Source organism: Cajanus cajan, chromosome 1, assembly GCF_000230855.2.
Source record: "Cajanus cajan strain Asha chromosome 1, NIPB_CcT2T_4, whole genome shotgun sequence".
Classification (NCBI taxonomy): Eukaryota; Viridiplantae; Streptophyta; class Magnoliopsida; order Fabales; family Fabaceae; genus Cajanus; species Cajanus cajan.
Window position 1 is genome coordinate 88,396,758 of NC_138517.1, and position 13,613 is coordinate 88,410,370.

Genomic DNA, 13,613 nt, shown 5'->3' on the forward strand with positions numbered 1-13,613 from the left:
ATTATTTGTTGTAGAGAAATGATAAAGTGAAATCATAAATAAGGTCATACCTAGTAGCAAGTGAATGTAATAAATCACGTTCAACATATGCAATATGCATTTCTTGGTGTAAGAGATGCTTAAACCAAAAAAGAGGTGATCAATTGGTTAATTTACGGTAAGACCGGATGAAATGTGGCGTGATTTAACAAATTCCAAAAATTACACGTATTTTTTTCACATGTCATTGTTACTTGTAAAAGTGTTCACCATGATTACACGTCTTACATACATTCTATTTATACATTGAAATACATTTCCAATATGTATAAAGGAATGTTGGGAGAGTTGCGCAATGACAATATTGACTGCAATGTAATGAATTACAAATCAACCCCAATCTAGACATGAAAAAAATAAAAAGGGTTGTCAAAAATTCTCATGTATATGCACCAAAATGGATATAAGAAGAGAACATGATCAACCGAAAAGATGTTCCATGTGTTGGAATCCAAGTCATATTAAGAAAAAATGTTCTTTTCGTATCGAGATTTTCAATCAACAATAATAATTTTTATTTCTATTATTATACTTTTTATTTTGTTCTTCATGTTATTTTTATTTATAGTCAATTTTAACAATTTCATGTGTTGTTTGAAATCTTGTTTTTACTAACTATAATATATTAAAAATATTTTTAAAAATAATATTTTACTTTCTTCTAATAAATTATCAAACACATTACAAAATTTATTAATGTTAAAAATAGACTTTTTATTTAAACATACTATAGTTATAAAAATAAAATATTAACTAATTTTTCAAGCTAATAAATCAAATACAAATATATATTATAAAAATAATAATAAAAAAAAACTGCAGTTGAAAAATTGGTTAATGATATATTAATCAATTTCTTAATGTATAAATAAATAAAAAAAATAATGTGAGAAATTGGTTAATAGGAGACTAAATCCTCAACATGAATAATTAAGGTAACACTTTGATAAATATACTTTAGAGTATGAGATTTAGATAAATTTATTTAATTTTGTAATATTTAAAGAAAATAGTCAACAAGAGCATGTATAAAAAATAAAAACAAAAAAAAGACTACTAGAGCATGCAGTGTTTTAAGTGGAATGTACTAATATCATAAACTAGCTGTTGGAAATTTGCCGATTAACGATTTGTCTTGGTACAGAGACGCAATCTTTCCAAACCTGCAAATGGGTGAAGTAGAAGAACAAAATGTACCCGCAGGTCAATTCAATTCTTTTTTCACCATTACCATTTACGTATTCAACTCTCCAAAAGGCCATATGGGATCAACCACCCCTAAAATTGACCATTGACTTCAACTATTTACACGTACCATCATACACTAATTAAAATTAAACAAACTACATAAATTAATACTATGACTTACTAGTAACTAGAGAGCACATCATTAATCTCACCTACTCTATGCTGGCATTGGCATGGCACCACGATTGCCCTTGCCTTAAAGAAATATGAAGCATTCCAACGACACAAGTGGGTTTTCTAACGACTCCATGTTCGAATTCTCAATTTTCCGGCAACTACACTCCGGCGCGGCGGTTCTCGCCCTAGCCGGAGATTGGTTCGCTCTCCTCGCCGACGGACTCCGACCCACTACGGATCTAGTAGCCACGCTGTCTGTGCGGGTGGCCGGCGACCTGGATCGGCGACCGGAATTTTCGCCGGCGTCTCGCCGGCGACCCTGGTTTCCGGCGCCCCCGTTGGCCATTTGAACAATTCTCGCCGACCCAACATTCCTTCTTCCGGGGGACTGCTCCGGGCGCCTCGCCGGAGACTTCCCCGCCGTCCTTTCTCTCCGGGCACCGAACTCGCCGGAAAAAGAGGGTGCTTTGCGCAGCTTGGCCGGAGATCTGTTAATGTTGACCCTTTGACGCGCTTCTTCGTCGGCGAGCGTGGACACGCTCTCGCTGACGCTGCAAACTTCGGAGAGCTCGGAGATCTCTTCAGGTTTGGCGAATGGCTTCTCAACTTGGCTCTCTGTTGGCTTCACGGCTTCGAATTTGGGCTTCCATTTGGGTGTCTCAGACAAGACTTCCTTCACCGTTTCCTCGTCCGGCGGCGGCGCTCTGCTTTCTGAGCCTTTGGTGGTGGAAGATCTTGGTGGGTCGCAAAGCTTGTTTCTTGAGGGTGAAGGATAGGATCTGTTGGTGCTGACGCAGCAACCCATTTTGTTGGCGCGGAGCAGAGTCGTGGGTTGCTTGGTTTGGAGAAAGAGAGGAACGAGGAATTAAGATTGTTGATGTGTTGGCGAGATGTGGCGAAAGAGAAAGAGAAAAAGAAAAGTTTGTTCCATTGGAGTTGCAGTGAGTGTTGTAGTGATAAGTAGTTGTTAAAGAGGTCCAGGACTCAGGACTCAGGACTCAGGAGAGAAGATGCATAAAAAGAGTAAAGGGTAGTTAGAAAAGGAAGAGTGAGGCTTTGCATTGGTCAATGGTTAGCATTTATTGTAAGATCTCTCCGATGCTCATGAAAGCAATTGGACGACAGACTAGGACTGAACATTTCATAAATAATATACCCAATAAAAGAAAACAAAATATCAAATTAAAATATATATATATATATATGAACGCATAGATCAATGATTCAATTCAACAAGGGTAAAATGAAATTTAACTCAATTTTCATAAACAATAATTTATGTCTTGGATTTTTTAATGGTTAGGAGAGAGTAAAGCTTATTAAAAATAGTCGGTCAATTTTTTTCATAAAAATTAATTTTCAAGAAAATTAGTAGATACTTCTCTAAATTATATAAATTAATACAAATTAGTGGATATAAAAAAATTCAAGATTGTTTGAGTAAGTAACTTTGAATTTGACTTTTAGATTTACACTTAGATTGTGTAAAAAATGTTAAGGACACTCTATCTTCCTAACACTTTCTTTATTATTGGATAAAAAATATTATAAATACAAATTTTGCATATTTCACATCTTGTTTCACTCCTGATTTAGTGGTAAAATCTACAAAACATTGTGATTTTTAATCAATAGTAGAAAAAAAGATTATTTAGAGTGTTAGAAGTGTCATTAACATTTTTTATATTAAATATATAGAAAGAGGTTTATCACTTAATAATACTAATTGACTCAAATAACATTGTATCCGAATAATAGATATATAGTTCACTGATAATGTATATATTAAATAAATGATATGATATTATTAAAATATCTGATTGATTATTTGTGTAAAAAAATTTTACACCGATAATATATAAATAATTAATTAAAAGTAAAAATGCAAACAAGAAACCGTCATTTTTGTGGTCAGTCCCATGAACTTGTATACAAAAGTTAGAAAACAAAAGGATCTGCAGGGAATAATTGCGGATCAGGCTCTTATCGTTTTTCTCAGAAAGTGTTAATTGTGAGTGCGGCAGATGCTAAATCTCACAACCGTCCCACGTGAGCTGATCACAATTAACATATATGCCATGTCCAATGAGAATGGAGAGCCACAGTAATGATTGGAGGCAGATTCATAGGACCCTTGATTTCGTGACCTACTCAAATCTTCTCCAACAATTCATGGCATTCCGATATAAGTTTTTCCTACTAGACAGGACAAATAGGATACCCTGCAAATGGAAGATCGATCTAGTACAGTAGTAATTAGGTTGTAATTGTATAACCCTTTCAGATAACAACACTTGCTGGACCCCACAATCGCATGGCTGCTTTTATCACTACTTTAGTTTCAATCCATTTAATTTTCATCGTTGGACCGCGAAAGCCACATGAAGAAACAAATTAATCAGCGTTGGAGAAATTAATAATTTGTTGGCCCATGAAAATGCCACAAATTAATGGGATTAGTGAGCTATGGAAAGTGAACGGTAGTTGATAATTAAAGCGGATCTGAGTTTTGTCACTAGGTAAATTGGTCCACCTTATATTTATAGGGTGACAGTAGAAAACGATGGTGATGAAAACATCTGCATCAGCTAGCTAGCTTATGAAATATGAACCCCACTATAGAGACATGGATAAATTATTGCAGATTAGGCCAAGAACTTAAACCAAGGAGACAAAAATAAATATATATATATATATATGTACACTTAATTTAATTAGAGGTAACATGATGTAATTGTATTTACTATTTAGTGTTTCAACTAATGATTCCCCTTAGATGTAACCATGATTGACGTTTAGTATATTCTATACTAAATTGCTGCCACCCACGTGGTAGACTTTTTTATTTATATATATATAAATTCCCTATATGTTAAAAATGTGAAATAATAGTGAGGTGAAAAACCAACGAATTAGAAGCTAAGCTAAGGTCCATAGTGAATTATAGTCCCCCCTCAAATTGGGAGATAGATACATGATACATGATACATGATACATGATACATGTGAAGAAGCTTTGGGTGTGGGTCAGCAAGTAGTTGATGAGACTTAACATGGGACTGCAACGTTTCATCATAAGTGTTGGGCACGTTACCAAAGTTCAGACATTTTGACAATATTAGAATCCATAATATAGGTATCTGGGGAAAGTAAACTACAAAGATGGAAAGAAAAAATATGTCAAGTTTATAAAAACATTCATAATTATGTATTCTTTTTTCAAAACAATTTAATAACATACAATAAAAAATATTTTTTTATTTTTTAATAGCCCAATATTACAATTGTAATTTGTAATCATCAGTTTCGCGTGTCACCAAGAGTATTTATGAATTATAATAAAAATTTATATTTATATTACCATGAATGTTTCCAATATTTTCTTTATATATGTTATAAAAACATACTAAATCAAAATAATTTTCAATTTTTTTAGTGAATTTTGAATTTTTATAATTTAAGTCAATCAAAATACCTGGAAAAATTATTAAAATTTTTAAAAAAATTAAATTTATTATCCAACAAATTATTTTATTACATATCATTTTAAGTTCATAAAAGATATATTACTTTCTTAAAATTTCTTATAGGAACATACTTTCAATAATTCTTAAAGAATCAATAGAAAATCTAATGCATATCCTAAGTAAATTTTCGAGTTCTCACTGTTTGGCTAATCCTAAAATAAAATGAAAAATTGCAATTCGGTTTACATTGGTTTAAAAATAATGTTAAATTTGAACCATTCCAATATAATATTTTTGTGGTCCGATTGAATTGATTATTTCAATTTTTGACATATTTTAATTTTTTTAAGGGACAAGAGTTTAATTTTTTGTCAACAAACAAACATAATTTCATTAATAAAAATAAGAGCAGAGTCTTGAATTATTAATACAATAATTTTCTCGAGGTTGCTGAATCATTTTTTAAGAAAAAAAACTTATTAAATGAAAATTCAGATATATGTAGAATAGATTCATTAAAAAATATTTTTCAAAGTATTAAATCTCGTCATAAATTACAACTTAATCTAAATTATAAATTACTAGCTAGTCAAAACAATCCCAAATTTTCTAAAAATATATATTTTTTAATAAGTTTAAAATTCAATGGTTTTTAGGACAGGATTCATTTGAGGGTAAATTAGGGAATATCGAGTACTAATTTAATAAAATTTAAAGACTTAAAAAATTCAGAAAAAATAAACTCAAAGGCTACTGGGCCTCTGGACCGGGTGGGGTTGGGGATGTTATGGTTATCTTTTAGGCTTCCAACAGACACTAACCAAACAATTCTTGGTCCATAATAAACTGTCCCAACATTTGGTCCACAGTCCACTAGATCTAAGGCTTTAACAAATCCTAATTTCACATTTAATTTTATTAGGAAATTCTCATTACTTTTGTCTAAAGAAAAACTAGTAGGAAACAGTTTAGAACGTCAGCAACTACAACGAAAATGAATTACCAGAAAAATTATTTTAAAAAAAAAGCGAAAATGAACGGTTCAAAAGGTAAGTAAGACTGAAATTAGTGATTAAGAAATAGAAAACAATTAAAAACGGAGATAAAGAGTTATTCTTTTTACATAATCTCCCAATATAATCTATTATATATGTGACAATTCACACATTGGAAAATTTGGTAACGAAATAAAAGCTGCAGCCTCTTATGTCAATTGGTGTTAGTGTGTTTTTCAAATTGTTTAAAGGGAAATTTGAGTAAACCATAAGATTTTAGGTTCAAATTTTTTTTTTTATGGAAAAAAACTTGTTTGAAAATTAAAAAATAAAGTTGTGCCCTCCTGGGTATGTGCACCATAGATATTGGTTTGGTTCTTATTTTATTGCGATAACTATAATACTTTATGAATTTTGAGGCTCTTTGCAAAACATTTTCATTATTTTCCTTGCTTGAGATGGCTTGGTAGTGTGGAAACTGGGTGCTACTGCTTCCATGGGGTAGAGTCATGAACTGTTTCTTCGATTGGTGTTCGGCATCTCAAATAGCAGCATGCAAATATTGCAAGGCTTGAGTTTGATTACTGTGCTGAGCATAGCCACAGTCTACTTGTGTATGAGTAATTAAGGCAGTTATAGAATTATAGAACCATTACTTTCTTCTGGCTCTACTGGTTAGATATCTCTTTAGCTTTAATTTCTTTTACCGTAAATTTTCAACTTATATCTATTTCAGGTTCATCACAAAACCTCTGCTGCTTTTAGGCTTCTCAATTATGTTTGTAGGGTAATCGAATGTTATGGAGTATATTTTTTTTAGTTCATTATCAAAGAATAGACAATCTCTCTCAGAATTTCACAGACACTATATAAATAAATAGATATTCTTTTGCAATTTAAGTTTTTTACGTTTACGAGTGTAAGAATTTAATCTTTAACTACATGATTAAATGATGTAAATCCTATCATCACTCACGTCAATCTAAATTGATTGAATTTTATGGTATATGATCAAATATTTTGTTAGAAATTAAGGATGATAGTTTTTTCTTAATTTTCAGATGAAGGTCATTAAGTATGAAAGGAGCTACAGTTTATGAAACTACGCAACACAAGGATGATGGTTGCTTGGAAATTTTGATTATAAAAATTATTTTGAACCAAGAACTCAAATGGATCATTGGACTGGTCTGGTTCCATAAAAAATTGTATCATTATCTTTTCCAGCATTAACATCAGCTTAAAAAAAGCCACGTTTCTGGTCAGATGGGCTCTGTTTCTCAACTACATGACATTAATGCATTTGACCCTTGCTTAAGTGGAGCCTATCAAGTCCTTGTCACGTTTTGCAAATATTGTAAATTTCCTCGTTGTACAAGTAATATAAGTTGCATAAATGTGGGTATAAGAGCTTACATAAAAGTATCTAAACATGATTTGAAAGGAGTATGAAATGACAGTTTCACATGGACTCACTTGTACATGAATAATATCAGGTAACCCACTCATCAAATGAATATTGGATACAACAACAATTAGATAGTACCCTCGTTGCATCATATTCATAGCTGGCAATTTTCTGTTACTCTAGTTTGTGCCAAACACTAAAGGACGTGAAAGTAATAATGCTTTTAAGAAAAATGTGATGTTCGAATTGTATGTTGTCTACCGGTTGCATTGCACAAACTATTATTTAATGATCCAACATCAAATTATGCATTGCTTTGTTGTTAGATAGTGGTCTCTTAATTCTTTTGTCTAGTCACTAGCCTTTTAAGGAATATTTTTGTGACTGCAAGACATATTGTCAATCCATACTAAGTAACTTCATGGTTAAGATATTAGACATGAAAAATATTTCATCCTCCGAAAACTTCTTCTGAAAACTTGTTCCGAAACTTCATCCGAATGAATAAAACATTAATTTAAATAATAAAATATTAAATTAAATAATTATTTTATAATAAATTTATTTAAAATATATTAATATTTTATTTATTTGGACGTTGATTCAGAGTTTCATTCTGAATATATAACAATACTCGTTAAACATTAATGTCATTGATGTATTATGTTTTTTTTTTTCGCGCTCAGGGCAAATAATATAAAGAGAGAACGATTGCAAGTTTATATAACTATTTTATTAGAGTTGTATATATGATATCACCATATTGCTTATCTCATTTATTTATCTTTTTTTTTCTTCTTATTATTATTATTTTTAATGTGAACCTAAATTCAAGTCGATAATAATGTATTGAGGATTTTATATCGACTAGTAATTAGGTTAATAAAGTGTATATAAGTACGGACAACTCTTACTTTATAAATTAGTTTTGTAATATTAAATTAAGATTTTAATCCATTTTTTAAGATGATATTAAAGTTTATCTTAACAATTTCTGTTACTGGTCTTATCAAGTCACTTAGAGCACCTCCAGTGGAGGGTGCTTAACGTGTTGCTTATTCTTAAGCAACGAACCTTATAAGAAACTTCCGTTGGACCTATCCTGCATGGCAAGTGAGTTTCTTAAATTTTTGTCTCAGTTGCTTGTACAAGCAACAGTCCTTAGCACTGACAAGAAGAATTTCATTGGTTGAAATTCATCTACGTGGACCACATTTATGAAAAAGAAAAACAGAAAAAACCATGCACCTCCTGTTCGTTCGTCCGGGGAGGTTTGGCAACGCTGGCCCGTGTCGCCAGTGGCCGTTCGCGCGTCACCGGTTGCGCGTCGCCGGTCGCATGTCTCCGGCAAGTCCCGTACGCCCCGCGCGCGCAACTCAACCAGTTCCGACGGCCCGCTGGAGAACAACCCCTTCGCCCCGCGTGCCAGAAGCCACCGGCCAAACCCCTCCGCCCCGCGCGCCAGAAGCCACCGGCCAAACCCCTCCGGCCCCCATGCGCGACCCCGTACACCCCGCGCGGGAACCACCTATGCTCCATATAGCCAGACCCGCGGCCCGCGCGGGCACCACCCCCGCCCTGCGAGCGCCAGAACCCCTCCACCTCGCGTGCGACCACCGTCGCCCGTGACCCCTCCGCGCGCCAGTCGGAGAAGAGAGAGTGAAGAAAGAGTGAAGGGAGAGTGAAGGGAGAGTGAAGGGAGAGGGCAGAATAAACGTTGAAATGGAGAGTGAATGGAGAGTGTAAGAGAGTGCAGGAGAATGGTGAATGCAGAATAAACGTTGAAAGGGAGAAGGCAGAGTGAATGGAGAGTGTAGGAGAATGTAATTTTTTTTATTATTGTAATTTTTGGTATTTCGTTTTATTAATAAATTTATTTTTATTATTGTAATTTTTTTATTTTTTTATTATGTAATTTCTTTTTATTATTAAAATTTTTGTTATATTTTTTATTATGTAATTTTTATTATTATTGAAATATGATTTGTAAAAAAATCGAGGTGTCAAAAAGTGTAATATGAGTTGTAAAAAAGTTGAGGTGCTTATAAGCAATTGCCATCGGAGCAAAAGTTGTAAAAATATAATATGAGTTGCTTATGAGTGACGTGACACAGTGGGGCCCATTTAAAGTGGTTGTGAATGTGAGTTGCTTATAAGCAACTCCCACTGGAGATGCTCTTATTGCATTGTTGTGCATATTAAGTCACTTGTTATCGGATTATTATTGGATCATTCATAAATGTTCAATCCTGATAATTTCACTCTCAAGATATCCAATCTTTGACATCAGGGAATGTGCATTGAGGATCACATATCTACTAGCTAGTGATAAAGCCAACAAAATATATGTGAGTGGGGATCAACCCTCTTCAAACTTGAAATATCTAGCTATCAGTGTAAAAATGTGTTAAAAATTTTACATCAACTAATAATAAAATTAATAAAGTGTTTATAAGTAGAGAAACAATCTCCACCTCATAAATCATTTTTATAAAATTAAATTGAGTTCCTAACCCACTTTCTGTAATTATATCCTTCAAGATTTATTGAGAATGAAGTAAAGGACATGTGGCTATGAAACTATTTGCGAGAACTCAGAAGGATTATAGCAGGATTGTTGTGCCACAATGTATATATGCTTCATTCTACGTCTTTTTTTAATTCATTAAAATATACTATTATCTTGATAGTCAATCATATTATGGACTCGGATTCATGTAATCCATATCTCTATATAACAAAAACAAAAACTGATTCAGGAGATCCATCCTATTCAGCAATGGTGTATGGACACTATAATTTTGGGCTATGTATCATATGTAAATGTAAATTAAGAATCCACAAAAATTGTTTCGCCCTTCAAGAGACATGGCATTGGTGCAATATAGTGATGTTATTCATGATTTTAATATTTTGCTTGGTAGATGTATGAAGTTTTAAACGAAGTTGTCCTAGTTTGGTTACTTAGGAGCAAGATTATTGCAAATATAGAGTTATGTCACCATATGCTTTTAATTTGTGCGTGGACAATATTTTTTTTTGAGTGAAAAATTGAGTTGAAGTACTAAAAAGTTAAACTATACTTTTTTTTTTAAGTTAATAACTTTTATATTATTTTTTGAGTTAATAATTTTTATATATTAAACACAAATCGTTATTTTGTGTAATAGTATTTTGAAGAATTTTTTTTCAATAATTTGTTTATAAAAAAAATTTAACTTCTTATATAATTCAGTTTTTATTTATTATAATTATTTAAGAATCAAATATTAATATATTAAAATAAATTATCAATAAATAAAATAATTTATTACTAAAATAAAATTATTTATCATAAATTAAAAGTATAATTTATATGTTCATAAATAATTGTTTCTATAAATTTTAAATGTAATTTATATATTTAAATATAGTATTTATATACATAATTTATTATAAATTTTAATTATATATACTAAACATATATGTGAATTTAGAAGTATATTATAGAATAAAATACTAATTATTGTGCTTTTGAGAAATAAATCACAAACTTATTTTTTTAAAGATATTTTTGAGAAAAGTTAACATAATTCTTTAAAGAAAATTCAAATTCACCTAAATTTGATCTCAATGCCTTACAGAGTTAAACAAGGATGGGTTGTTTGACTTTGGAAATAAGTCATACTACGATTTTGAAGTATATTTTAAGAAAATACTTTATTTGACTTTTAAGAAACTTATTAAATAAAAAGTCTTTTTAAGCTTTTCTTTTTCTTTTCAACTAATCTAATTATTACAAAAGTTTTTAACTAAATATTTTCGTAAGAAAATAAATACTTATGCATTTATATAGATAAAAAAAACATCAAATTAATTTATTGAGAGTTTGACAATCCTACCCTTTTTAATATTTTTAGCAAAATAGATTATATTGGTTTATCTTTAATAAGTTTAATTAACTACTATAATTATATAATACAATTATAAAAAAAGTTAGTATAATTAAACTTATTAAGTGAATATAATTTTATTTTATTTGTATCTTTTTATATTAAATATTACATCTATTCCTAATCATAAGACTATTTTAACTAAATTACACTCTTTGAGAAAATTAGTTAATTTTTTTTAGGTTCGTTTCTAGAGTATCCACCGTCGACAGCAGTGACTAATCTCCTCGCTACGTTGGAGGCACCTCAAAGGGTGGGATAGCTGGCCCCAAGATTTAACGCGGCTACATACACAAGGCAGGATTCGAACCTCTGACCTTGCTTAAGCGTGAATCAACCCCTACCGCTGAACCACACGCTTGGGGTTAAAAATTAGTTAATTTAGTTAAGAACATTAAATTTATCTATACTTATATTAATTTTTTAAAATTAATATTTTCTATTTTCACTTAATAATTTTTTTTTACCTAATTAATGTATGAAAGATAAAAATATCATGTATTTTTTTTCAATTATTGAGATTATGGAAATCTTACAAAATCAGGATTATTGAGATCTTGCTGAATCTTCTATTTTGTAATTATTGATTTAGTATCTTCCATATTTACTATAATTATCTTGTCATATCTGTTAATATAGGATAGCAATCTGTACAGATTATATTTAGGAATAGTTACCTCCTAATTAGCTAGAATTGAGGCAACAATTCCTGAACACTATGTATACATATATATGTCTGGACAGCAATAAAGAACGCAAGAATTGCATCACGAATTCTTCTTTATATGGTATCAGAGCTCTATCTGGGCTATCACTGCCATCATGGCTGAGGAAGACAACAAGAACGGAGACAACAGAGAAGAAGTAGTAGCAAGGAAGACAATCTCACCCTATGACATCACTGTAAGTGACAATCCAGGAAGCCTTTTGACATTGGGTCAATTGAAAGGAGAGAATTATGATGAGTGGGCTCGCTCCATGAGAACCGCATTGAGAGCAAGAAAAAAGTTTGGGTTCATAGATGGAACAATCAAACGACCAGCAGAAAAATCATCAGATCTTGAAGATTGGTGGACCAATAACTCGTTATTGGTGTCATGGATAATGAACATTATTGAACCGACTCTCCGTTCAACTATATCACATATGGAGGTGGCTCAAGACCTATGGACAGATATCAAGGAACGTTTCTCAATAGCGAATGGGCCACGCATTCAGCAGCTTAAAGCAGAGCTAGCTGAATGTAAACAGAAAGGAATGACTGTTGCTGCTTATTATGGCAAGTTGAAGAAGCTATGGGAGGAGTTAGCAAACCATGAGCAGATACCTACGTGTACGTGCGCTGCGTGTACTTGCAATCTAGCATTCAAGCTGGAAAAGAAACGTGAAGAAGAGAAAATCCATCAATTTCTCATGGGACTTGATGAAACCACTTATGGGACAGTGAGATCGAATTTACTTGCACAGGATCCATTGCCAAGTTTGAATAAAATCTATTCAACCTTGGTGCAGGAAGAACGTATGAGAAGTATCACCCGAGGAAAGGAGGAACGTAATGAGATAATGAGCTTTGCTGTACAGACTGGAGGAAAATCTCGTGGCAAAATTGAAGTGAAGGACAAAAATGTAATATGTGGTAACTGTAATCGTTCAGGGCATGACTTGGAGAGTTGTTTCCAATTAATTGGTTACCCAGAGTGGTGGGGAGAACGACCTCGAGAAATTGGACGAGGAAGTGGTCGTGGCAAAGTTGGACAACAAGGAAAGACCTTTGGCGGTAGAGGACGTGGTGCACTAACTAAGGCTAATGTAGCACAATCTTCAACAGGAGGACCAGAATTTAATGCCATGATAACAGATGCTGATAAGTCTACTGTTAGTGGACTTAATGGTGAGCAATGGCAAACATTGGTGAATCTCTTGAATAATGTCAAATTAGGAGCTGCTGAAAAATTGACTGGTAAGCGAAATTTTGTACAATGGATTATAGATACAGGTGCTTCTCGTCATATGACAGGAACAATAGAATACTTGACTGATGTGGGAAATGTCTTGCAATGCCCAATAGGGCTTCCTGATGGAAAGCAAATTTCTGCTACCAGGGAAGGAACGGTGGTGCTTAGTGATACTCTAAAACTGAACCATGTTCTTTATGTGCCTAGCTTAAAATGCAATTTGATTTCAGTGTCACAACTTATAAATGAATTAAATTGTGAGGTTCAGTTCACTAATAAATTCTGTGTAATACAGGACCGTATCTTGAGGACGGTGATTGGAGCGGGTGAACAAAGAGAGGGGCTCTACTACCTTCAAGGAATGACTGCTATTGCTGCTGCTGTAAAATTTGATGGAAATGTTTTTGACTTATGGCATAAGCGATTGGGACACCCATCTCCTAAGGTTGTGGA

General features: G+C 32.6%; 1 protein-coding gene across 1 annotated transcript; it reads right to left on the reverse strand.

The window, feature by feature from the left end:
• Positions 1-1,049: 1,049 nt before the first annotated feature.
• On the reverse strand, positions 1,050-2,485 carry LOC109804191 (uncharacterized). Its single transcript, XM_020365983.3, has one exon. It carries the CDS (start codon positions 2,207-2,209, stop codon positions 1,484-1,486), a length of 726 nt encoding a protein of 241 aa, XP_020221572.1. The 5' UTR covers positions 2,210-2,485; the 3' UTR covers positions 1,050-1,483.
• Positions 2,486-13,613: the final 11,128 nt, after the last annotated feature.